This window comes from Dasypus novemcinctus, chromosome 9 (assembly GCF_030445035.2).
Source record: "Dasypus novemcinctus isolate mDasNov1 chromosome 9, mDasNov1.1.hap2, whole genome shotgun sequence".
NCBI lineage: Eukaryota > Metazoa > Chordata > Mammalia > Cingulata > Dasypodidae > Dasypus > Dasypus novemcinctus.
The window spans coordinates 65,810,034-65,837,741 of NC_080681.1; the positions used below are offsets into that span (position 1 = coordinate 65,810,034).

The window sequence follows — 27,708 nt, forward strand, 5'->3', positions numbered from 1 at the left end:
AGCTAAACCCAAGGAATATTAGACTGACATAATAAGAAGTTAGAACCCCCACCCCCACTCCCTGTAACTAACCCATAGGCAGTTTGATGTAATCATGTGAGCTTTGGAGTCATACAAACCTGGGTTTGCATCACTGGATCTGCTGCTTCTGTTAATAATAGTTAATACTTATATAGCCCTTACTATGTCCCAGACACTATTCTAATCACTTGAAAATATTAACCCACTTATTAAGACCTATATTAGTTGGCTGACCTTGGGTAAGTTTCTTAACTTTTCAGAACCTCTGCTTCTATATCTGTTAAACAATATATCTATCCTGTGTGGATGAAGTAGGGATTAAATGTAACACTGTATATAAAGTAATTTTCACCTAATAAGTGCCTATTAAACATTCTTATTATATCTTCATTAGGGAAGTAATCCAGGAAGTAGAGTTAATGGAAAAGATTTACAGCCTTAAGTGCATGATCACACCCCAACTCCCTCGCCCCACCCGCCATAGTCCTTCTGGGCCTGCCGGAGTGTGGGGTGAACCATGGACGTGGGTCTCTGTTCAGCAGATGAGTTTGGTTAAAGTTGTTAAGAACAAGGCCTATTTCAAAAGACACCAAGTTGAAATCTATATGAAGATGAGATGGTAAAACTGAATACTAGGCTCAGAAACACTTGATAATCCAAGTTAAATTAGTATAACACACCTAAATACAGGATGATAATATGTATAACTGATATATCACTTATCAGATTGCTTATGCCTTCTAGAAGGGGATATGATAGCTTATGCTCACAAACTCCCAAAGTATGAGTTGAAGGGTGGCCTGAAAAATTATGCTTCAGCATATTGTACTGGCCTGCTGCTGGCCCACAGCCCTCTCAGTAGGTCTGGCATGGGAGAGATCCATGAAGGCCAAGAGGAGGTAACCGAAGATAGATACAATGTATTAAGGATCAACCTGGTGCCTTCACCATCACTGGAAATAAAGTTTTGGGGGGCTTTGAAGGGAGCTGTGGGTAGAGGCTTGTCTATCCCTCACAGCACCAAACAATTCCCTGGTTATGACTCAGAAAGCAAGGAATTCAATGCAGACATACATTGGAAGCACATCATGGGTCAGAACATAGTAGATTATATGTGTTACCTAATGGAATAAGATTATGTTTACAAGAAGCAATTCCCTCATTACATAAAGAACGACATAACTCCAGACAGGACGGAGGAGATGTATAAGAATGCGCATACGAGACAAGCCAGTTAATGAGAAATCTAGGAAAGAAGTTAAAAAGAAGAGGTGGAACTATCCCCAAATGTCTCTTGCTGAAAAGAAAGATCAGATAGCTCAGAAGAAGGCAAGTTTCCTCAGAGCTCAGGAGTAGGCTGTTGAAAGCTAAGCCAAACTACAATTTTCTCTGAAGATTTTTCAGATAAAGACAATAAACAACCCACCCTTCCCACAAAATGGTTAAGTTTTTTCCTGTTGTTCTTTCTCTGTTCTCCTGTGGTTGTTAGTTTTTTTGGTGTTTTTTTTTTAAATTATTTTATCCTTAATAAAAAGACTGAGGATTTGTTTCAGAGACTGAGGGACAGGTGAGAAATGGAATTGCCTGTGGCCTGCCCCTCTGAGAGTTCTGGGACATATGGATCGATATGTGGGGTGGGATAATCCATGCAGGAGAGTTAATGGTACCAAATGGGAAAAGGAAGCAAGCAGCCCAAACTTTTGGGTCCTGGAAGAGAAAAAGGAATGGAAAGGACTTGGGCGTGGGCCTGACATGGGGCACTTGGAGCATAACAGCTAGGAAGGCCGGTTGCACTCCCCTCCACTGAGGTAAGCAAATTGGTTCTCCAGTATTTGCCTTTGGAAGACCTCTTAACGCTTTCCATTTTACAGGTGGAAAAAGAGGCTTAAGAAAGAGTATCAAGAATTTTCAGGAGAGTAAAAAGAGTTGCACTTGGATATGCAAGGTCTTCTGCTTTGGGCAACACCATTGTTTTTGAAATCAGAGAAGCCAGTTGGCCAGCAATCCCAGGTTGCCAGAGAATGTCTCTAGAGGCTCAGCCTTGGGTTTGATACCTTGCAGGACCATTCTGTGGAATTAAAACCGCTCCTCCTCCCTGCTCAGACACATGAAAGGGGTCCATTTCAACCCAAAGTGTGTCTTGTCATATCTCACAAACACCTGACCAGGCATGTAGAGTATATCATCCAAACTTTTCTCCAGCCTACAGAAGGAGGAAGAAGTAGTTCACCAGAGCCCATCAACACCACGTTATGGGATTTGTTTCAGAAAGAAGCATGAAAAGCTTCTAAGATGGCAGATTTCATATAACTTTTCTTTCAAACACCTGTGCAGCAGCAGGCACAGAAGTGCCCAGAAAAAAATGCTCAGAGCTTGGTATCAGGGGAACGATTTGCACAGTGATTTGCATTTTTAAAATGCTCAAGTTACTTGGTACAAATGAGTCTTAACTATAGACTCATTTTCAAATTTTACATAAATCCTGAACTAGTTAAAAAATCATAAAAACCCTTAAAGAAGCAGTCAGTAGACTGTACGGTGACGGCAGGAAATTAGCTGTATTGTTGAGGAACAGATGGTTTACATTATACAAACCCTTTAGGCTAAACTTGTTTAGGTCTGGCATATTGTAAATTATATTTTAGTAATGAAAGTGAAATGACCTCTGCCTGACCTCAAGTGGGGTTTGTCTGTTTGAACCAATGTAGTGGAAAACTATGAAAGAAAATGAAGTCATAAAGTTTTGGCAGTTCAATTTTGGCTCATTTCAAGTTAAGGGGTTATAAATCTGTTTAGTTTTTGTTTGACAAGTATTTGTCATACAGGGATGTACAAAATGTAAAGAAGTGTAAAATACACATGAGGCTTGGTGCCAAAGTAAACCAAGTACAAAGGAAAACTGGAATGAATAGGGTCCCCGGCTCCTATCTCTTTATCACTCCCTCCATTAGTTGAATGACAAGATGGGTTCGGTTTATTATATGCTGTAAGGCAATTAAGTACCTTAAAACTGAAACAGGCTTTCAGTTTAAATGTCAACATTTTTACTTCTCAAAGTAAACACACATCTGCCTCAGTGCACAGTCTTAAAAATTATATAATTTTGGGGGGGGCGGGTAAGGGAATCAACTTTGATGCAGAATTTGATCCATTGTACTAAAATTTCATTGTGCTCCTTTCCTTAAAAATTTTTGAAGAGGACCTGTACGAGAGTTTAAATGAGCTCTTCGCTGATGGAAAACGAAGGAAGAATATTTCTGATGTAAATCATTTGGGAGAAAAAATAAGGTATAGCAACATTTCTAAATTGCTGATGGAGAGACCAGGCTGATGCTGTGGCTTCTTTCATCTAAGTGATGAATCCTAAGTGGGGATGTGTGACCCTTTTATATCTATTAACTTTAGGTGTGATAGCAATGAACCATGGGTGGAGCTTTTAAAAATTGCAATTATTTTAAGTGGCAGATGAATAAGGAGGACAGACTCAGTGACTATCACTTTCACCTTCTGGAAGTTACAAGAGGTGATAATACATTTGAAATGACCCCTCCAGGTGAAGCGACTTACTCCTAACCTGCTGTTTCCTGCTCACTTAATTTAAGTGTTTACCATAGGAAATGAGGTGAGGATTTTCTGATAGCCACCACTGTTTGTTTGTGGCCTGGACCCTGCTCTGTGATTTTTCACCCCTAACCTGAATGAGGTATGATTACTATACTTTTAAGAGTCCAACTTGAAAGGGGAGGGAATCATCAGGTGGCCAAAAAAGGGACTGGATAGCATATCCATACAATTGAAATCTCTCCCTGCAGTCCCTGCAGCTCTCAAGGATCATTTCTTTCCTATGTCCCCATGTTCCAAGACTGACTGCTGCCCTTTTGGCAGCCATTTCCCTTTACGAACACCCTTTGCTCTTCATTTGAAGCAGATTTTATAGCTGGACACACATGTTTGCAAGAGAAGAGCAGGTTCCAGGTGGTGGCATTTGCCCTCAGCTCTGTCACACAAATGATGAGAGATCCATCTTATTGAAATTAGAGGGGTAGTTACCATGTCCCTTTCTCACTGGAAGCACAGCTGTCTCTGAAATCTGTATTAATTGGGGACTCGCTCATTTTCCAGAGCTCCAGTTCTGTGAGATTGATACTATCGTTTCCCATTTTATGGATCAGGAAAATAAGGCATTTATATCCCAGCTACAACAGAATCTCCTGGAGGGCTTGTTAAAAGTAACTCCTGGCCCTACCCTACCCACCCTCCCACTGCCTCAGAGTTTCTGATTTTGTAGGTCTCCTTTGGGTTCTAAGATTTTGCATTCCTGACAAATTCCTAGGTGTCGCAGAAGCTCCTGGCCTGGTGACCTCACTTCAAAAACCACTGAGATAAATGAATATGGCTTTCTGGTCTGGGTCCCTGCTCCCTGCAATGATGCATGGTGAGTGTATCTGAAGAAACTGGATAAGCAGTTCTGATTTATTCAAGGCAGAGAAAATAATACTGCTTTAGATAATGCTTCAGACATACAGCAAAATGCAAGAACTGTTGACTGGTATTTACTGGGCTTATATTCTGCATGGCTACTGTCTTCATGAGATTCAAGGTTTTTAAATACAAATCTCTCAACAGCCTGGGCCGTGTCATTATTTGTACTCTATTTTCATGTAGAACCAATCGTTTGGGATCTATTTTAATAGTTGTTTGCGTTAGTCAGTCATCCTATACTGTATATACTGTATGCTGAATATACAAACAGAACAGTATATGAGGAGCCAGGAAAGAACCATGAAGAGAGAAGACACAGCTCCTATCCTAGATAGGTTTGCAATGTGAGCTTAATAACAGCCTCCATGCATTGGATACTTGCCATGTGCCAGACACTGAGAGCATAATAAGGGCTAAATTTTTTTTGAGTGCTTATGTGTTAGGTGGTATATACTTTACTCATATTAATTCTGTTCATCCTCACAATAATCCCATGAGATTGGCAGCTATAACTATTACCCCCATTTTGCAGATGGACAAATGGAGGAACAGAGCAGTTAAGTGGTCACACAGCTTGTGGTGGAAAATTAATACTCCAGGGCCTTTCATGACTAAGCTATACTTCCTTGTCTGCTCTCTAGATAACCGTTTAATACATTAATTACATATCATATCCCCATTTTATGGATCAGGAAAATAAGGCAATTAATGTTTAAGTAGCTTGCCTAAGAAAGTACAACTATTAAATGATGGTGCCAAGATTCAAATCCAAGTAGGTCTTTCTCCAAAGTTGGAGCATTTTTCTGGAAAGAAAAGACACAGTTTTCATTAGGCCTTCAAAGGGTTCCAAAATTTTAAAAGCATGAGGACTGATGGTGTAGAAGTGGAATGCTCAAATTGTAGGGGCTTTCTGGTGTAAGAGCTTTCTGGTCTCCAAGCTAAGCACTGAGCTGATACTCTGCTGTTCCCATTAGTAGACTTGGATAGGTGAACAAAACCTTCTAACAGCAAACTGGCTGAGTAGGATGTGATTATCTGAGGAGTTTAGTAAAGAGAGATTTCTTAGTATTTGGACTTGGCTGTTGATACCAGTCTGCTTGTCTTGAAAGTCTATATTCCAGTGTGTTACACTGGTTCTTAGGTAAACAGTATTAGAATTGTGAAGCAATTGTGAAATAATTCTAATACTATTTAGAATTGTATTTTATTTTGGGAGGTTATTTACTTTTTCAAAGACTACAGCATAACTAAGTACTTTCTGGTGTATGCAAATTCTAGAGGAAGTTTGAACCAGTGTTTTGCCACACTTGCTTAGAATTCAGCTATACTTCTCTGGAAGTGATTTAACTTCAGAAACCATTCTTTTCCCTGTAATGGAACTTTCTGATAGTTTGAATGTTTGGTGGTGTCCAGGTTTGATTCTGTGGTGGAGTTATTTTATAAAATCAGTGGGAAAGGTCCTACCCTGCCTAGAAATAGATTTAACACTTAACAGATACCAGTAATTTTTACGGCAGCATGAGCCACCACATGATCCTAACAAACTTTTATGTTTCAGTCAGCCTGAAAATTAAGGCAGTGAAGTGAAATGGTGACACATTTGGACTCTGGGGGCCCGAGCAGACCTGGGTTTGAGTTTTGACTCTACCACTTACCAACTATGTGACTTTGGGCAAACTCTAAAATTACCAGCCTCAGTTTTCTTACCCCAAAAGTCAGGCTAAAAGTAGTATCTACTTTAGAGTATTTCAAGATAGTATTTTAAGAATATCCCATGCTCTAGAGAAATTAAAGAGGATGAAGACTTGGAAAAGGTCACTGGATTAAATTACATTCCCGATGACGCCCAAGAGGGCCATGTCAATAGAATAGTGAGCTCAGAAGCCTTGGGGGACAACGGCTCTAAGTAGCAAGTAGAAAGTTGTTGAGGGTGTGTTAGCACACAGCATTGCTTTTTAGATGGAAGCATGTTGTCTGCAAAGGGGACAGACCCAGATTTTATTCTAGGAATATAATCAAGTGTCAGTACATTCAACATGACACTTGACTGGAAGGGAAAAGGAGAGATGAATTACCTGGAAGTAAAGAAACAGAGAAACTGGCAAGAGATGAGGGTAAATTGAGAAATATCACATAGCCATTAGCTTCTAAAAGCTAGGTGAATCCTGCTTTCCCCCAAATCATTTCCTTCTATCAGCCAGGAGCTGCACAGGAGCTGCATTGGCTACTCAGGCTTCCATTGCTGCTTTGCTGCAGTCTCTTCTCTTCCTGGTCCCTCATTTGCAAACTCCTCCACCCCCTGCCCTTTCCGTGTGACTAATTCCCAAGTAGATGAGTGACCTTGGAAAGGAAGGAGGTGAGGAGCCAGGAGGATCTGGCTGCATGGGCCTACTCAGTGCCTGAAGGGGATCCCAGGATCCATAGACAGCACAAAATGATATTGAGGGGCAGATATAGGACATTATATAGCCTGCTGTAACCCACTGAATGGACTGCGGGAGAGTATAAACTACAATGTAAACTATAATCCATGCAGTGTAGCAGTGCTCCAAAATGTATTCATCACATGCAACGAATGTGCCACACTGATGAAAGAGGTTGTTGAGGTGGGAGGAGTGTGGGGTGGGGTAAGGAGTGGGGTATATGGGAACCTCTTATATTTTTTAATGTAACATTTTGTGTGATCTATGTATCTTTAAAAAAAGACAATAAAAATGCATTTTCAAAAAAAATAAAATAAAGACTTGTTACGTCTTTCAGACCCTTGAGAGTTGGGGGTATGGGGGGGATGGGGAGGAGGAGGAAGACACAAAGGAAAAGAAGGAGGGAAAAAGGAAGTTAGGGTTCCCAGGCTTCTCTGAGAAGGGTCATTTTCCACAGAACAGAAAAAAAAAAACTACCATCCACTTAGATTGTCAAATCTGTAATGCAGCACAGAAAAACCCTACTTAGTTCAGTCATTAGAGCATTTCAGAGATGTGAAAGATAGGAGGTTATCTAATCCAGCTGAGTGGCTTGAAATCTTTTGCTGAACAAAATAATAGGAAAATAAACAAAGTATTCGTACTTTACATGAATACAATCTACTTCTTCCCCTGGATAACTGAGACTTAGAAAGGTTAACCGGCTTTTCAGGGTCACAGGTCAGTTAGAGGTGGAGCCAAGAGGTGCACCTTGACCTGCTGACTCTCCAAGGTTCCTCCTTATGATGCTTCTCTGGCCCACTGGATTCCGGAAGGGGAAGTAGCTCCAGCCCTCTCAAAAGTAGGCCTTCCTTGTGTGGGTCTCCACATGCAAAAGGGTAAAGGGCCTCCTTTCCCCACATGGCAGAAGGAAATTTCCGCCTTACCAAAAGTTTTCACTTCCAACTATGCCATCCCACCCCTCTGGGGACTCAAGTCAGGTCCCCTCTCCCTGCCCATCTGTCGGCAGCTGCCTTTTATCCTCTCTGAAGGTATTGTTTTCTAACCTCCCAGAGGAGCTTCTCCAGGCTAATCCAAACACTCCCGGGAATTTTAGCAACTCAGCAAGTGAAGAGAGATGGTTATACCCTGAAGAGCTATTTCATTTGGGTAAATAGGAACCCTGGAGTCTTTGTCTTTTGAATTAGCCAAGGAGAAAGAATAAGGCTCAAATAGACCAACTTCCAACCTTCATTCCTTTCTGATCCTGGACTCCAAATATCCTTTTGATTTTGCTCTGCTAGTGTGTTTCTTTTCAGGACTTTTTTTTTTTCTTTCCTGTGTGTCCCTTCCTTTTAGATTTTATAGGTACATGTAATATTTATGTGTCGGTGACCTTTCAAAGCAGTTTTAGAGATTGACTGTTTACATTGAGGAATTTTCTTTAAGGTCTACAAAGTCCTTTGTGCTTTTTCCAGGAAAGGCACTCAGTAAGAACCAAAACAAACAACTGAATAACTCAAATTTGAGCAGAGCCAAATCTCATAGGAGAGTAATGAAAAAAAAAAAGCTAACATTTGTTTTTGTTGTTTCCTTTTCCCAACCCAGTCAAAAATACTTGAGGCATTTCTACTTCCAGCCTGGTTCAGAAGTGCTTGTGAGCTGTCTAAGACTAACTTCTAAGCCTCCATTGTAGAAATCTTGACACTGGGAGATTTTGCAAGGACACTTCAGAAATGATCCAGAAATTATGAAAACAATGTTTACTTCACCAAGTCTCTGGGAAAATTGATCCAAGTATTTTTTTTTTTTAAGATTTATTTTTTATTTATTTCTCTCCCTTCCCCTCCCCACCCCCTCCGGCCCTTGTCTGCTCTCTATGTCCATTTGCTGTGTGTTCTTCTGTGTCTGCTTGCATTCTTGTCAGTGGCACCGGGGATCTGTATCTCTTTTTGTTGGGCCATCTTGCTGTATCAGCTCTCTTGTGTGCAGCACCACTCCTGGACAGGTTGTGCTTTTTTTGTGCGGGTCGGCTCTCCTTGAGGGGGCACGCTCTTTGTGCATGGGGTTCCCCTACGCGGGGGACACCCCTGCGTGGCATGGCACTCTTTGAGCACATCAGCATTGGATGTGGGCCAGCTCACCACAGGTAAGGAGGCCCTGGGTTTGAGTCCTGGGCCTCCCATAAGGTAGGCGGGCACTCTATCAATTGAGCCAAATCTGCTTCCCCCAAGTATTTTTTTATATTTGTCTCTTTGACTATGGACGATGGAGGACTACTATTATTGCTCTGGCCAAATTTCACATTTTCCTTGCAGGGCCAAGGCACATTACTCCGGCATGCGCCTGTTCTAGAGATTTGTCAGAAGCCAGGGTGCCTGTGCTTACTATTCAGCCCAAATTAACCAAATGGAATCACATTTATTAGTTTGCCTCATCTCCCTCCATGATGTGTTCCGTGAAAAACTTACATGAGGTCTGTAAGAGCAAGGCTTCACTTACAGTTAGAAAATCCCCAAACCAAATCTTATCCCTTGCAATGACTTGCTCTTTGACTTTGGGCAAGTTACTTAATGTGCTTGAGTCTCAGTTACCCTGGTTGTACAAAAAGGATAATAATACCTATCTCTTTTAATAGCTTTTAGGACAAAATGTGATTATGGATGTAAAAGCACCTGGTACATTCTTGAGACTGTGTATTAGTCAATATGTATTAGTTTGCTCTATTTATGCCATAAAAACACTTTCAGATCTTTATTCAAAAGGCTGCATAAATCCAAATCATCACACCCTTTGGCAATCACATGTCACAAAACAATTCTCCACTAAAAATGGAATCAATTTGCAGATCGAGGATGACCTAAAAATTAATATGCAATTTTCCTGAATGGAAATCACTCTTTCCAAAGTGCCTCTACAGAAATGAGGAACCCGGCTCTATGGCCTGGATATGCTGCACAATGTGACTGCTGTAACCAAAATCACCTGGGTGAGTCTCTCTCATTCCCAAAGTTATAGTGTTTCTAAGGCTTCTCAGCACTGAATAATAGAAGTGTCAAAGAAAAAAATCTATTTACTAGTCTAGAGTGACTATTCTAGCCAATGACTACTGCACTGGAAGCTTGAAGTCATGGAATATTTAAAGGTATCTGCAAGGTCAACTTACCTCATGAATGTGCAAAATAGTAGCCCCTCTATTTTCTTCTACTACCTCTACTGGTAAGACTCTTCTAGTAGCCAAGCCTCCTTCCATTCTAACAGCCAGTCTAAACAGCATTTCTTCAAAGGGTTGTTTATACAACACGGATGTTGGTGTGGCTAACTTAGTACTCCTCTAAGTGCTTTATATATATATATATATATATATATATATATATATATATAAACTCATCTATCCTTACAGCAACACAATGGGAAGGTTACTAATGAGGAAACTGAGACACAGGGAGGTCAAGAACACTGTCCAAAGTCACAAAGCAGAAAGCTCCAGAGTCCATGTTCTTAACTACATCATACTACCTCTTAAAAGATGTGAACTTAAAAAATTTGTCATCTCGTCACTCTCAAAATATATAAGTGAATACAGTGTTCTGTAGTTTAGATGGCATAAGATCTATGTAAGGAACATCTAAAACTAATCTGTAATTACCAAATGAAGCATTTGATTGATTTTTGGTGGACTTTACTGAATGGTGCTCTCCATTCATCTCCTCCTAAGAATTTGATCATAATTTGTTCCCCAGGGAAGTGGCAGGAAAAGTAGCTATTTCCTCCCAGGAGTAAGTCAGCCCTTTCGTCTTTGTGTTAGCCCCTTTCTAGAGGGCACTGCTTTATGGCTGTGGAAGAGTAACAGGGTGAGAGGTCAGAGTCTAATGCCTGATCTCCATCCTGAATTATATCCATTTCCTATCCATGTCCTTTTCCTAAATAACATGGTAAAAGTGAGAAGTGACTTGTGGCAGTGATATTATTGATGAATTCCAAAAAGAAATACTGATTATGTTTGTGAACTGTTCTATTCCTCTGGTCATATTAGATTGGATTGGATTCACAGGGTTTACTTTTATTTGATTAAATAATGATTAGGGTTTTGATTGGGCCACATAAGTAGGACATTGAGTCCCTGCCCACCAAGGGGACAGGGACTAACAGAGAAAATGACATGGCAGAGGAGACAGTTGGAAGTTTGATCCTAGAGCCTGAGAAGTAAGCACACAGAGAAGTTGATAGGTGAGGAAAGAAAGAAGGTGCCATTAAACACCACAGAGGCCCCAGGAAGAGAGAGGAACTGTTTGTCTCACAGTGTACAGGTGGTTTTGTGGAGACAGCAGAGCAGCTGAGTCAGGAGAGAAATGAGTCCTGGGAGAGAGACAAGACTTTTCTCAGCCTGAGGCTGAGGCTGGAAGAAGCTTGACCACAAAGCCTTGGGAGGAGGAGGAAGACTGAATCCTTGCAGACATCACCCAACCTTGAGTTGGACTCTTTAGGGCCTTGTGACTGTAAGCTTCTACCCCAAATAAATACACTTTATAAAAGCCAACAGATTTCTGGTATTTTGCATCAGCACCCCTTTGGCTGACTAATACACAACTCTTTGTAAAAGAATACTTGATGAGGAGGCAGAGTTCCAGTTCTAGCACTCCAACTTTCCCTTTGCACTTGAGAAATGACCTGGAAGGTCCTTCTACTTCTAATGTTCCCCGAGTCAGATAAACTAATTCATACCAAGGAACAGATGACTAAAAGCCTTCTGTTCACTCCTTCAGGGATGTGTGCAATTGGTATGATCTAATGAATATTTTATAATTAGAACATTAGGGGATGGTTTGTTGTATGTGTTGGGGGCTTCAAAAGCAAAGGTCACCAAATCTGGTTCTAAATAAGGAGAGCAGGAAGAAAGGGAATCGTATCCAGGCCCCTAAGCACTCATGAGTGGTAAAAGGAATGTGCTACCATTCTCTTCTGCCAAACTTATAAGCTCCCATTGGAGTATAAAGTCTTGCCCATCCCAGATTCATTGGGACCACAGATCCTATGACAAGTTGGTAAGGAAAGATCTTTTCCCAGTTGTTTCTGGTTCCTGGTCTTTGTCCTTCTCCCCCAATCTGGCATAGATGCACTGATCAGAAATGAGACAACCTTTATAGGACTTCCAAGCACAGGGCCATGCTGGAAAAGTGGGAAACCTTGCTTCCAGGTTCTACATTCCCACTTCTTGCCTTACTTCTCCCCTGCTGATCCCCACAAGGATCTCTCCCCCCAGCCCCAGCTTCATGAGAAAAGACTGTGACTCATAGGTTAACCAGGACTCCAGCTATCTTATACCAGCTGGACCCTGGAGAGCCCTCTAAACTGGGACTATGTAGCAGTGAGAAGCACGTAAATTTGGGAATTAAAGGAAAACTAACTTAAAACCTGACTCCAGTTACTAGTATATAACCTTGGGCAATCCAACCCAACTTCTCAAAACCTAAGTTTTCTGAAATCTAGCCCCTTATAGTTTTGTAAAGATTAAATGTATTATGCATGCAAAATGCAGTAGTGCATGTAAATCATCTAAGAAGCTTGATTGTCAAAAGAGTTAAATCCCCACTCCCACCTTTGTGCCACAAGCCACTGTGTAAACTCTTTGGTTTTCAGGTCTGTGGCTCTCATTATGGTAAAAATTCACACTTAGCAAGTGAACATGTTTTTGCTGGAGAAGACTATTTGAACATTCATTTTTAGCATTTAAGAAACCCCAAAACCCCACCAACAAATATGATTAAACAATAACAAAAATTTGTTAAAATCTTTAAATTAAAAAATCGAAATAGTGAAGCAAGTAAAATAAAATGTGGGCTATGTGTCAGTCCTAATTATGCTGCTTCACTTATTAGGTAAAAGGATTAGTTAATTTGAGTGTGAAGAGATTTTTTTCCCCTAAAATTATATTAAAAGTGATGTTTTTCCTTTTCATGAGGGAGAAAAGAATAATATGGTCACTAACCTGCAGAGAAGATAAATATTTGCTGAATGAATGAACATTCCTATGGAGTTGGAACAAGAAGAAAAGACAGGCTTTTGGACCTAAGAATCCTAAATTATTTAAACCAAGTCTCTTTGCTGAGAGGCTTGGGATTGAGGTGTTGGCTTTCCTGAGAGAAAGCCTCTGTTGTATTTTAGTTCAAAGATGTGGCATGTGTGCTCCATTTAAGGAAAAACCCAGTGACCCTGGGTTCCCCTCCAGGACCTCAAGCAACCAAACTGATGAAAGATGGGAGGGAAAACTAGAAGGAAGTGGGTTGATTTAGCACTGAGAAGAGAGGGCTAAGGTGAGCTATAGTAAAATAGAATGAAAAGAGCATGGAAGGATGGGAGAAAGAGCACATTACTTCTCTTAAAATATGCTTAAACCAAAGAGAATGGGGTTTTAGGTTAGGCGTAAAAAATGTTGGGTCTCTCTTTCTCTCGATATTTGGATGAAGAGTATGTAATTTCCTTCTTTGGATATACTGAAAAATAGCTCAAATTCTGAGTCCTGTGGGGCTGGTACAGACTATCTCATAAAGATCCTTTCTAGCCCAGCACCTCTCTGATAAGGCGGCAACATGGCCAACACAACACTGAAGGGGACACTGATGAAAGTATGTTCATGCAGCCTTGGACCAAGTTAGAGAAGTATGGTTAGTCTGAGCATTTGCTGGAAAAGATCTCTAGTAAAAACACTGCTTCTACAAATTTGATTACTAAGCTTGGGAGGGTTATGACATTTTGCTTTAACTTGAAGGCAATGGAATAAATGCAGTTCTGTGCTGCTGTTTTACCTTAGGCTTATATGCATTCAGCATTGACATCTCTACGTTTTGGCCTCTGACGTGTTTTGGTTGTCTCTGGGCAGGCGGTGAGGATGACTTCTGGTTATTGCGGCAGACACAAATGAAGAAGAAGAGTAAAGCAATGGCCAAAGGAATAGCAACACTTGGCACAAGTATGTACAGAATTTCCATTTTATTCTTCTCCTTGGAGTCCTTTGAATCTGGGTGCAGAAAAGAAAAAGAACAAAAGTCATACTCGTTAAAATAACATGTATAGAATTACATTGCATAGTTTAAAATGACCTCCTATTCTTCTATACACACAAATCCACTGTGAGAAACAAAAGGAACCCATTGCTTATTACGATTTGTTTCTATCAAACCTTCAACATAATTTATTGAAGTTTAAAAGTTTAAAGTTCAAACATTTAAAAATTGCAAAGGGACATTATGAAGCCTTTGTACATGTCTGGGTTCCCCTCTGATGTGGTCTCTTTAGCAGCAGACCTGTATCTCTCTAACACCTTACAAGTTACACTCCATGTGAATGCACTGTATATATCCAAGAGTATTACTGTGGACTTCAGTGAGCTTCTTCCATTGGCCGCCAGCCAGATCAACCACAGTGTGGTGTTCCAGAAATCACGCTCTCATCTTGGCTGGCTTGGACTTACAGGGTCAGTCCAGCATCTTCCAGAATCTATGCTAAGAATCCTGGCCTTGGTGTCTACAAAGCCACGGGCTTAAAAGTACAGGGGCCTGGAGTCAGGGCCAGGTCAGTCTCTAGATGAGCTGTGTGTCCTTGAACAAATCATTCACCTCTCTGGGTCTCACTTTTTCTCATCTGTCTGTTTTGGATGGTGTCTATAATTCCAGCACAGCAGTGTTGCTTAACTTGACACTTTTTTGAAACCCCAGAATTCTTCTTAAATGGTTTCATATGAACCCAGTAATTATGACTGGTAATACTTTGAAGCATATCTTTGAAATCTTATATACCAGTTTTACCGTTGCTTGAAAAAGAATATAATATGCGTAGAAGCACACGAGACATATTTTTCTTTATATCAACTTGAGTGTGACCATTAAAATAAAATACTTTGGGTATATTATCATTACTGAATTATGGGATTGGCAACAAACACATGTATTATGGGACACTAATGGGGGGGTGGGGTATTACATGCCCAGATCACCAATAACCTCATCAAATATCTTGCTTTAAGGAACTCCAAAAGGTGAAAATTCAGGATGACAAGAATCAGAGGCTATTTACGTTACAAAAAAAGTAACCAAGCAGCCATTCACTCATCCTTTCACTCATTCAAGTCAATAAAACCTACTATGTGCCAAGCACACTTCTAGATACTAGGAGTATAAAATTAAATAAGACAAGTTCTCTGCCCTTAATGATCTCATAATCTGGTAAAGAAAACAGAGAATAGATAATACTACATTGTTGTAAATGCTGCAAAGCAAGTATGAAAAGAGTAGTGAGAAGACCCCAAAAGTTCCTTTAAATAGTGAGCCTCCTACTACATTAAATGAGTATACTATACATAGCTTTTATTTGCATACACCTTCTTTGGGAATCTGTTATTCAGGTGAGATATAGCAGTAATTCATCACACATTTCCCTTCTCCCCATATAAACAGACTCATAGGAGAGGTTAGAAAGGGGGACCCAAAGGTGGATGTTGGGATCAGGTTCTGTGGGTTAACCTTCAGAAGCATTTAGGGAGGGGTAAAATCTGTTCATTGTGTAAATAAAAATAACAGCAATTTTAAAATTTATTGGGTGTTTTTCACTGATGCAAAATCATGAAAGCTATTATTACTATGGGCTAGGTACTGTTCTAAGTACTTTTCATTAACTCATTTTATCCACACAACCAACCCCATAAGGCAAGTGCCATCCTTACCCCCATTTTTATAGGAGCAGAAGCTGAGGGACAGAGTGGTTAAATAACTGGTCCAAGGACATAGAGCTAGGGGGTGAAAAACTGGCATTCCTACCCTGTTGTTGTGCATCAGAGGTCCTCTGCTAGCCACTACACACACGTCTGTAATTTGAGAGTGGTGGCTGTTTGGCAACTTTTTTTCTCATGGTCGGGTTCCTCCTGTTTGATGGAGGTAGGAGGGATGAGGTGGGTCTGAAAAGTGGAGAATAACACTGAAGCTGCACCAGATATTGCTGACTTTGAACTACCCACTTTACACACTGTAACTGGTAAAGGGGCGACCCTGGTCTTCCTAGAGACCCTCTCAGGAACTGGGTTGCATGCGTGTTAATAAGGATTGCATCTGCATGTCTATGGGTGGAGAGAGAGAGAGAAAGAAATCACAAGTGGGGAAGATAGACACCCATGTCTACAGCTATGTGGTAGCTTGGGTTATGTACCCCACCAATGGACATGTTCTTAATCTCAGTCCACATTCCTGTGGGTGTGAGCCCATTGTAAACAGAGCCTTTTGAAGATGTTTTTAGTTAAGATATGGCCCAACTGAATCAGTGTGGGCTTTAATCTGTCCTACTGGGCTGCTTTATAAGCAGCAGAAGAAATTTGGACACAGCCTGTCAGAGACTGCCACAGGGAGAAGCTGGAAGTCAGTGGAAACTGGAAGAGCAAATACAAGGTGAGAGAGAGATGAAGGGAGGCAGAGATGCAAGCCAAGGAACTGGAAGAGTTGCTGTAACCCAGCACCAGAATGCTGCAGACACCAGGGAGAGAGCATTGCCTTGCCAAGGCCTTGATTTTGGACTTGGAGCTGGTGAGACTATGACCCAAAATAACTTCTGGTTGTTTAAGCCTGTCCATTGTTTGGTATTTGTCATAGCAAGCTGGCCAACTAAGACCACACATATTAAAGGCAATGTGAGATAACGAGGAAGTGTGCATTTTAAAGTTAAAAAGGGGAAACGGACTTGGCCCAGTGGTTAGGGCGTCCGACTACCACATGGGAGGTCCGTGGTTCAAACCCCAGGCCTCCCTGACCCGTGTGGAGCTGGCCCATGCGCAGTGCTGATGCGCGCAAGGAGTGCCCTGCCATGCAGGGGTGTCCCCCGCGTAGGGGAGCCCCACGCGCAAGGAGTGCGCCCCGTAAGGAGAGCCGCCCAGCACAAAAGAAAATGCAGCCTGCCCAGGAATGGCGCCGCCCACACTTCCCGTGCCACTGACGACAACAGAAGCGGACAAAGAAACAAGACACAGCGAATAGACACAGAGAACAGACAACTGGGGAAGGGGGGGAATTAAGTAAATAAATAAATCTTTAAAAAAAATAAATAAAAAAACAAAGTTAAAAAGCTCTGAGAACCATCTTTGTCATTATCTTGTGACCTTCAGTAGGCAGGTAGCCTCCCTGAACAAACATCTGTAAAATGGGAATGGTAATACCTACTTCATGCAATTGCTGAAAAGAATAAATGAAGTAACATGGAAAATATCTATTCTAGTACCTGTACTACTCAATCACTCGATAAGTGTTGACTCCCTTTTCCCGAAGGGGTTCAGAGATAAATGTATTGGGTTGGGAATTCTAAATAGCCTCAAACATAACCTCTCTGACTTCTGTTTCCTCATTACTCAATGGGAGCCATAATACCTGCTCTACCTATCTTACTAGGTTCATGTGAGAATTGAATGAGATCATGTTCATGAAAGAATCTTGGAAAAGTGAAAACTGCCCCACAGTTGTTGATGCTATCATTATTAATATTTTAAAAAATTTTCAAATTTCTTAGTACCCTAGAGAGGGAAAAATTTCTGTTGTTATTCTTGGATTTTCGGTGAAATCATTATAAGGGTAATGATTACGGAAGGAATGAGGCTAATTTAGTGCTAATGTAACACTAGTCATTTTTCCAGCCTAGGTTTTTAGCAACAAGAGAAAGAAGGGCCCTCACCTGTCTGGCAAACAAAGGAGTCTATTCTGTATTCATTCCATATCAGATTATTCATGGAATGCCTTTTATTGTAAACGGGTCGTTTGGGACAAAACTTCCTGTAGGTCTGTAGGAGAACAAACGTCTAGAAGCCAAGTCTTTTAGACATAGTCAAATTTGGCTCCTTCTGATTATACTGAGGATATGCAAATGAGCATAACAGGCTCAATGTCTTCTTGCCAATTAGAAAATCAAGTGGAACAATACTTGGTCATGTTGGAAGTGAGAGAAAACAAAGTCAGGCCTATTATAAGTCTTCCATACAGCGAGCTTCCTTCCCAATTTAACTCTGGATTTAGCTGAAGGGAATTCAGTATCTGGCTCGAAAAAGCTCATGTGAAAATCTTCGACAGAATAGCTAACAGTACCAATGAAAGATTACAATGCTAACATTTCCTGAGTCCCTTTTTATGTTCCAGCATTTTATTCTTCATCATAGCCCCACACTTTGGTGTTGTCATCTAGATTTTAAACACAGAGAAGCTGAAGTTGAGATAAGATAACTGCCAAAACTAGAAAGTAGCAGAGTCTGGGTGGGAAGGCAAGTCTGCCTGATTTCATTGCTCCCATGCTTTTTAAAGTATATTACTAATAAAAAATTTTCTCTAATGTATTATATGAAATTATTTTTCATCAATTGCCTTCAGATCCAAGGTTCCCTCTCAATGAGAGCTAATATCTAGTGGAGATCATGCCATTTTAAAAAATGTATAAAGAAAAAAGAAATAAAAAAACAATAAAAATTGTACACCATTTAAAATATATCACATTAGAACAATCGACATTATTTTTATTGACTTTAAAGGGTAATGGACACCTCCAATGCATTGCAAAGAAAATTGGCTGAATATTAGATTGGTGGAGATTTTTAATAGTTTGGAATAACTGCTTTAAAAGTTGAATACACATATTAGTTACAGGAAGTTAAATACTTGGGATTTTTAAACCAAAATTTAGTTGAGAGCACATGATTAAGTTCCTTTTTAAAATCAACAATTCAGTATCACAGTCCACATCTGACATTCCTATTTTATTTTTATAATGATATTCAATACTTTGATTAGTAATTAAATATAATGAAGAAAATGCTCCTTACTTATCCTGTGGCTTAAGGCAAGGTAAACATGATTCCTTATTCTAGAAGTACTTTTAAAAAGCAAAACATCATCTGTGATATTACTTTGAGTTAAAACAAGAAAACCCTCTGACCTTAATTATGGTGGAAAGAAATCTTACAGAAACTTAGAATTCAAAGATAATAATAATCTTGTGTGAAAAAGAAAATGTGAAAAACAGGAATAACTACCACTTAATATTTGAACACTGCAAAACAAGAGGGCATGTAGCCTATAGTGGCCTGCTGTACCAGAGATATGTAGGCATTTGCTTGGGAGAGAATGGAGTAAGGCATTCAGCTGGAGAGCTGGGACCAGGTATTAATTCTCTGGACTAGATGATGGAAAGACTAGATAGGTGATCAATTTGCCATATGTTTCCTCACATGATTATTAAGAAGAACTTGAATAGGCCATATACAGTGATTATTATTTTTTCTTAAGACTTAACCACAATAAGGTAGGTGCAGTATTGTGAACACAGGAAAAATTGTAGTAACTGGAATCAACATGAGTTCACTAAAAGATTCCATAAACTCTCAGGACCTCAGTTTTCTGCTCTATAAAAAGTGAGTTGGGCTAGTCCTGCGAGTCCGAAAATTCAATAGGTTGCATAAAATCAAATTGCTTTAGTTTTGATGGAATTATTTTAGATTGGTAGACCAAGCACATTTAAACTTTAGCAAAACATTTGACCATGTACATTCATGGTATTCTTCTGGACAAGACAGAGGGCAGGTTAATGATATCGTTAGATGGATTTATAATTCACCAAATACCTCTACCTTAACAGTGTTATTCAGCAAATTAGCACCGAACTGTAGAGGGCTATGCTTGATAGAATCCATCTAGTCAACATTATAATCAAATACCTAATGATGACATGGTTATAAAGCTTGAACATGGCCTGAATCTAAGAAAGTTAGTAATTGTTTGACTATAGAAATAAAAATTTAAAGGACTAAGTGAAAATAATGATTCTAAACCAGCAGTTGAAATTTTATAAACAAATACTAGATCTTGCAAAGTTAGGTTAAAGACATTGCTTGGAAAAGTCCATGATTAAGCAAATCTACTAAAATTGTTGATGTGACCAATAAAAAAAAAAGACTAATAAGATTTGGTGGAGATCTAAAGGCTCATTTGGACTCAGAAACAGCATGATGAAATTGATTTTAAAAAATAATAAAAAGTCCATATATGGCACTTATAGCAACATAATATGCTCTACTGGTATGATTAAAAACATCATGGTCCTCCTCTATTTGCTCTGGTTAAAAAGAAGTCATCTTCTATTCTAAGAGTCACATTTTAAGAAGAGCAAGAAGTTTCCAGAGAAAGAGGAGAGGAGAATGGGTAAGTAAAGGCAGCAGGAATTAGGGGCTCTTCAAAACTGCAGAAAAAATCAAACAAAGAATATGTAGATGTCTTCAAATTTGGATGATTACACCTGAGGTCACAGACTGGATTTACTTCATCAACTTGTTCCATATTAGATTTTTTGCATTTGTTTTTTTGAATTTGAATTAGTGGTCAACTTTTTTTTTTTTTTTTTTTTAATTGGGAGATTCCATATACAAGTTTTGGCCTCTAGCTTACAAAGACAGAACTTTGAACAGTGGGTGCTTCCCATAACCTTATTGGGAGTAGAGAGATTTTTCTGTCCCTGGATTTTCCCTGGAAATGTTCAAGCAAAGCCTGGATGAGTTCTATGGTTCCTCTCAAGGTTCTATGATTTTATAAACTGAGTTCACATAACTTAATTAGGCCCCTATTAACTTCTGGCTCTCTTACAGAGTAATTTATTTAAAGCCAGTGGTGGATATTTTCCCTCACTGTCCTCAGCCCACCAAATCTAGTCGCAGTCCTTTTCCACCCAGCTCTACACTAAGACTGACCTCTATGGGCAGTATCAATGGGCACCATTGACCTCTGGCTTCTAGTTAGTTGAGACCAATGGGAGGCACTGGCAGGAGATGAAGGCAGGAAGAGAGTATGGCTGATGTGTTTGTTCCACTGACTCCCTCCTGCCAGCTTGCGTAGGGTTGGCTGTATCCTTCTATTATGGGACACAGCTACACTGGACAGTCCACTCTTCAGCCTCCACTGCACTCTGAAGGTTATGGTAAACCATTGTTCCCTTTGTCTCTCCAGGTCTAGGGCTGGTAATGCTTCCCACTGTTGCCAGCCCTGGGTCTTAGCCCATTCCTTGTTGGTTTCCCCTCTGCCCACACATTTATAAAGAAGCCCTTCATGTGTCGGGGGGTGGGGTGGGGAGGTACCAGGACCAGGGACTGAACCCGGGACCTCATATGTGGGAAGCCAGTGCTCAACCACTGAGCTACACTGCCTCCCCTACCAGCCACTTTATTAAACTCCCCTCGTTCCTCTGTGCGATTGTGCCATTTGTTTCCTGCTAGAACTCTGATACACAGCCAATAGTAACAATCACTATAGTGCTTCATCAGAATTCTATCAGGAACGGGTTAAGATGACAATGAGCACTTGCCACCAGCATGGTGGTGGTCTCAAAGAGTTAAAAGTGTTCAAAAACTTACTGTTAGAGCAGCTTAAACACTGGGCAAATGACTCATTGTATATCGAGCTCAGTAAAAAAAAAGTTTGGGAGAAAATTATTTTATGTTTAAAAATGTTTATGGAACATGACTTAGTTTTAAGTTTGGGTCACTATTGTTCTTTAATTTGTCAAAAATATATAAAGACTGGAGACTAAAAGTACATCTTGAAAATCTCTGTAGCATAAAAATAACTCTTCCGGAAAGTTTCAAACTACACAAAGCAGTGCTCTATTCCTTCCTTCTCCCCCCCCCCCCCCCCCCCGCCCCCCATCTACTTCACTGTAATGTTCAATTTTGGTTTGAAGAAATGGCTGAAAGACAAATTGCCTCACAACAGGTCTTCTATGAAATATGGGAGAAGGCTGCTGACAGAGTGAGTTAAAAACTGCAGTGTTCACAATCTGGAAAACATCTGCCTTGCCCCGAACTGTAAACCACCACGTTGTAGAAAACGGTTTGTGACAAAGCAGAACCCAGGGCAGGTGCTTGTAAGGTTATGGGACAAGTCAGGGCTATTCAGGTACAGAACTGGGCAACATGCCCTTTGGCAAACTGTGGCAGGCCAACGATAAAAGGAAATACAAAAGCAATAGGCCAGATATGAAAACTCAAAAGAGAGCCAAGTAGTTCACTGATTTCCTTATCAGTGGGTACTCTTCTGTGAAGCTATTTAGGTGTAAAAACAGTATTGCTACTTGGAGGTTATGGTTGTTTGGTAAAGGGAGAAATAACTTCCTTAGGGGAAAACCAGACAAGCTGGCTTAGCTGGAGGAAGAAAAGTGGTCTCAGGACTTGATGCAGAGTAAAATAAAGGGCTGATGTTTGTATAGGAAAACACCAATACAATCAAGCCTCTGCCTCTCCTGACAAATCAAAAAAGAAACAAATAGGGGAGCTCAATTAGTGGGGGAGGGGGAGAGAGTATACGTCACGTGGTAGAATAGAGCCAAAGTAGAATGGACAAATCATTGCAAATGGAGCTCCCAGAAAACTGAGACCACAGCTCTGCCCCCAGAGTTGAGTACAAAACAATGGTATGGGTGACTGTGAAATGGTGAACCTGGGAGGTGTCCCTAGGTGCCAGCTGAGAGAACATAGGCAAAATGTTTCTTTTTCAACTTCGTTTCCGACCTAACCCTTGGTATCTGGCTTGGAAGGTGGCCACAGGGACCACAGAAAAAAGTGTAGTGAATGAAGTTTGTAGGCAGGTTCTCACTGCAAAAACCCAACTCTGAGGACTGGGGCCCGGGGGTTCCAGGAAGGGAAGAGAGGTGGAACTTAACAGGAAAAGGGCAAACACCATTAGACAGACTGCAACTCATTACCACCTGGGCATTGCTGCTGGGGAGCTAGTCTGTGTCAGACCTGAGCCCCATAGGAAGTCTCCGGGGTCTCTCAGGGTTGATGGCTGGGGCTCCATTCCTGCATCCCTGGAGCTGTGAATAAGAAAATCAACGCATAGCTTCCCCAAGGTCCAGGGAGCTCTTAATGATCAAAGGGAAGAAAAAATGTTAAAGGAATGTTTATTTCTCTGAAATTTCCTACCATTTGTTCTTTAAGCAGTTGTGGCACAGTGGACAGAGGAACAGTTCCAGGGTCCTGTGGCCTGGATTTGAATCCAGGCTTTAGTAGTTAAAGCAATACAGCCTCAGCTTCTCCATCAGTAAAACGGAGATGATATGTTTAAGTTGTGGTCATTGTGAGGATTAAAGTAGTTCGTTCACATTTTTATTGAGTGTGAACTAAGTCCTAGGCCAGAGGCTGGTATAAAAAATGTTTATTGACTTTCAACTAGTCCTAGGCCAGAGGCTGGTAAAAAAAAGCTTGCCTGTGGGCCTTTGGAATTTATGCTCCCCAGCATGACAGAGTTGGACTGAGTTGTGGTTTCCCTGCACATGGCTCTTCTGACCCTTCTGTTATATCTGAACATTGATGTGGAGAAAGTGGCCAAGGTAGTTGCAGAGGGCAGGGAGAGGGAGGAAGAGATGTGATGTGGGGGCATTTTTGGGACTTGGCCTCGTCTGAAATGACATTGGAGGGACAGATGCTGGACATTATATATACTGCCATAACCCACTGAATGGACTTGGGGAGAGTATAAACTACAATGTAAACTCTTATCCATACAGTGCAGCAGTGCTCCAAAACATATTCACCAAATGCAATGGATGTGCCACAATGATGAAAGAGGTTGTTGATGTGGGAGGAGTGGGGGGTGTGGGGTATATGGAAACCTCATATTTTTTAATGTAACATTTTTTGTGATCTATGTATTTTCAAAAAAATACAATTAAAATAAATTAATAAAAAAAATACAAGGGTTGATAGGTGTACATCTAAGAGACTTAAATCTTTGGGCTGTCCATATACCAGCAGGGCCCTGAATCTCAACAGAGTTGGAACACCTACTCTCCTGTTCATTGGACTTACCCTGGACAACTAACAAGGAGATGATGATGGACAATGACCATTCGAAGGAACTGAGGGAGTGTAGAAATGCAAGCAAGAGAGGTCCATCCATCTGCCCTATGAGATCAAAGGCCCCTCTCAATTAGAATTAGAATCCTCAGGATTGGGGAATGAACTATGGGCTAGAGTAGACTTACTGGTATTCTACCGTAGGCTTATTGTGATTCTAGCAATGTAAGTACTTAAGTCATTGACATGGAGGCAGTGGCCACTGGAGGTTCTGAGGAGAGGGAAAGAGAAAAACAGGTATAATACGGGGGTATTTTTGGGAGTTGGGGATTATTCTGAATGACATTACAATGACAGAGACAGGCCATTATATGTCTTGCCATAACCTACAAAATTGTATTGGAAAGAGTGTAAACTACAATGTAAACTATAATCCATGGTTAGTGGCAATGCTCCAAAATGTGTTCATCAATTGTAATAAATATACACTAATGAAGATGTTGTTAATGTGGGAAAATTTGGGAGGTGTAGGGAGTGGGGCATATGAGAATCCCCTCAATTTTTATGTAACATTTATGTAATCTAAGTATCTTTTAAAAAAATAAAAAATATATTAAAAAAAAGAACTTAGCACAGTATTCGGCAGTCATTAAAGTGCAAAGCACATCTAATGTACGTAAATGTTTAGAATTATATGAAAATATTTAGGGTCATGTATACTTTTTCTCTCTGATTTTTCCACTGGATTGCAAGCTACATGAGGGCAGGGACTTAACTAGCTTGTTCAGAGAGTCTGAAACATAATAGAAGCTAAACACATATTGGCTTCAGCAAGCAATTGAATAAATGAGGGACAAGTCTAATTGTCAGATGCCTGGGACAGGAAAGAAAAGACAAGGAGGATGAGAGATGAGGTCTTGCCCAAACTATCTTTTTTCCTTTTTGTTCACTAAGCACTGCCTAGGTTTCTCCCCCCAGTCCTGGCAGAACCAATTCCCAGAAGTCACAGCAGAAATATTTGGCTGTGTTTAATTTTATGTTCTCTCCTAGAGTAAAAGTTCACAGATAAAACAATCTGCCCCAGACTGTTCTCAAGTGCCTTTATTCTAGAAAGTACAACAAATGCTTTCATTCTGCATTTAATTAGACCTCTACTTCTTTTACCCTTAAGTTGAAACTAAAACAAAAGTTATCAGTAGAAAAATGAGAAATCCTATAGAGATTTGAAATCTCCTTAACTTAGATTTAACTAAAGAATGTAAAAACATTACCATGGTAAAAAAGAAAAAGAAAAAGAACAACAACAAAAAACATTACCATGGGACTCCCTCCCATTTGGGAGGGAGGGTGAAAGGATTCATTCTAAATCTGCCCTACTACCAACTCACTAAAAGATGAAAAATTAATCTTAATATCTATCTATCTATACACCAAACAACCACACCCGGATGCACACACTGACATGCATACATGAATCATAGAAATTAAAAGTCTGCCTTAGGTTTGAGTCCTGGGTCTACTTATTAACCATATGACTTTGGACAAGTTACATAATCTCTCTAAACCTATTTTCTTTCCATCTGTGAAATGGTTATAATAAAACCCTATTTATTATCATACATGAGATTATGTGCAAAAAAAAAAAACCTCAGCTTAGTTTTCAAATCATTGTAAGTACTCAATAAATGGTAATTACTGTTTAAAATTATCATTATTTTAAAGTCTACAATTGTATGGTGTAGAGAAGGGTTTCGTAACTCAGGCACTATTGACCTCTTGGGGCTGGATAATTCTTTGTGTAAGCTGTTTGGTATATTGTAGGGTATTTAGCAGCATCCCTGGCTCTAGCCCCCAGATGCTGATGGCAATCCCCTATCCCCTCCTATCAGTTGTGACAACTAAAATATCTCCAGACACAGCCAAATGTTCTCTGGGAGGCAAAATTGCCCCTGCTTGAGAACCACTGGTGTAGAACCAAAAGCAGTAGTCCTAGAGATAGGAGACCTGGTTTCTATGAACTCATTTGGATAAGTCTTATCACTTCTCTGGGCCTTAGTTTTCTCATATATAAAACAGTGCTAGAAATTCCATGCTATCTTTCATGGGCTTTGTGAGGATGAAAAGAGAAAACAAGTCAAATGCTCAAAATAAGTATTATAAAAGTAGGATTCTACTAAAATACTTTGTGAGTAGGTGGGCGATTCTGAGAAGCCTTGCACGGCTGATCTGCTGTCTTCTCTGATTCTCACTCTGGGGAGCCACTGGCCTCTCAGCAGCTTCTTATTGATCACATGTCAAGGCGTCCCTGTTCTTTTAATGCATGTATTTGTGGCTTGGCTTGGAAAATTAAAGAGAACTGTTTTCTTTCAAATTGAAATGAAAATGTTCTTTTCTTTTTTATTCAAAGTGGTGAAAACTGCCTTGTCAACTCTAGATTTAACTTTCATCTAAATCTATCTCCACATGACCAGATTTAACTGGTCCTTAGAATCTGAATTGTATCCTCTGAAGATTGATATTCCGAAAGAAATGTTCTGAGAGTTTCAAACTTCACTGTACTGATTAATACTATAACAATATACTGAGTAACACTGTGATGGATTTCTTCATCATCAAGGAAACATTCTTTGATGCCATATCATATTATGAGAATCAGCATGGTGGAATCCAGAGGCTGAGCCTATTGTCTTTCTTGTATTTTTTGTTGAAAATCTTTCAATGAGCGATAGCTCAGTGTCTAGGAATGGAGCATGAGCTTTGGAGTTTGGTCAGTGCTTAGCTGTATGATTTAGACAGTCATTTAGCCCTTCTGAACCTCAGTGGAATGGAGTTAATAACACCTCTTCACAGAGTGGTTATGAATTTTAAATAGAGATGAATAATTAAAGCACTGGGCTTTGTGCAGGTGCACAGTAGGTGTTTTAAAGCTCTAAGTGAGTTCTCTCTTTGCAGTCTGAAAGACCTTGTACGGCTTTCTTTCTTCCTTGCAAATGTGTTTGGTCTGATTTAGCTTCAGGAAAGCTTGTTGAAATGAAAACCAATACTTTTTAGGTATAATCGATAATCTTTCCTTAAATAGTTGTCATAGAGTTTGAGTCCTTGACTCAGATTATCAACAAATCTTCCAGTTTATGGGCAAACTACTTCCTTAATTCTGATGGGCATTAGTTAGAAATTAAAGGCCAGAGTTGCCTAATGGACAATGGTGTTCATCCAGAGCAGCGTGGACAATGCATTTCTTCTTTAAAAGAGACTTGTCAGTTACTAGCTGGGTGACCTTGGGCTCTTTGAGCCCTAGTTTCTTCATTAGCAAAATAGGGTTAATAATACCTGTATGTTATGAGGATGAGTATAAAGAAAGCATATAAAAACACCTGCCATTGTGCCTGACTCATGGAAGATGCTCAGTGTTTCTTTTATTCTGTACTCTCCTGCAGGCCTTCATATTTTACCTAGTGTGGTAGAAAGGATGGGACAGGGGACAACTAAGTAAATGACCATAAATCTAACCTTTTATTTTTACTTCTTTGCTGTGACTATTGAATATAAGGTGTGGGAAAAGTCATCAATTAAGTGCAAGACATTTAAAAAATACAGAATTTCCATTGAAGTTACCAATGGAGGCGGCAAGAGTTTATTTTTCAATCTATTGTTTACCCCCTATATGATGGAATTTTAAAGTCCAGTCACACACCTCTTTCTCCAACTTGGTGTATTCTACCATCCACAAAACCATTTTGTCGGAAAAGACAATATGACAGCAGGTAACATGTGAGAATGAAATTGTAGCATAATAGTTCCCAACTTTTCATCACTAAAGTTTCTTTTTAACATTTTAATTACTTTTTTCCCAATGGATTTCCTTAAAATGTTTTAGCTCTCTTTTGTCTCTGCTTTATCATATTTCTGCTAACCTCTATAGTATCAAATACACTGCACTGTAACTTA

At 40.0% G+C, this 27,708-nt stretch overlaps 1 protein-coding gene and 1 pseudogene across 2 annotated transcripts in view; one reads left to right on the plus strand and one right to left on the minus strand.

Moving 5' to 3' along the window:
• ROR1 (receptor tyrosine kinase like orphan receptor 1) overlaps window positions 1-27,708 on the minus strand; it is a 429,702-nt gene that overhangs the window by 16,225 nt on the left and 385,769 nt on the right. For both annotated transcript variants that reach the window (XM_023586139.3, XM_071217416.1), the window contains exon 8: window positions 13,712-13,923. In XM_023586139.3, coding sequence (XP_023441907.1) covers window positions 13,712-13,923 — 212 coding nt within the window. The remainder of the gene's footprint in view (window positions 1-13,711; window positions 13,924-27,708) is intronic.
• Window positions 564-1,377, plus strand: LOC101444789 (large ribosomal subunit protein uL18-like; annotated as a pseudogene).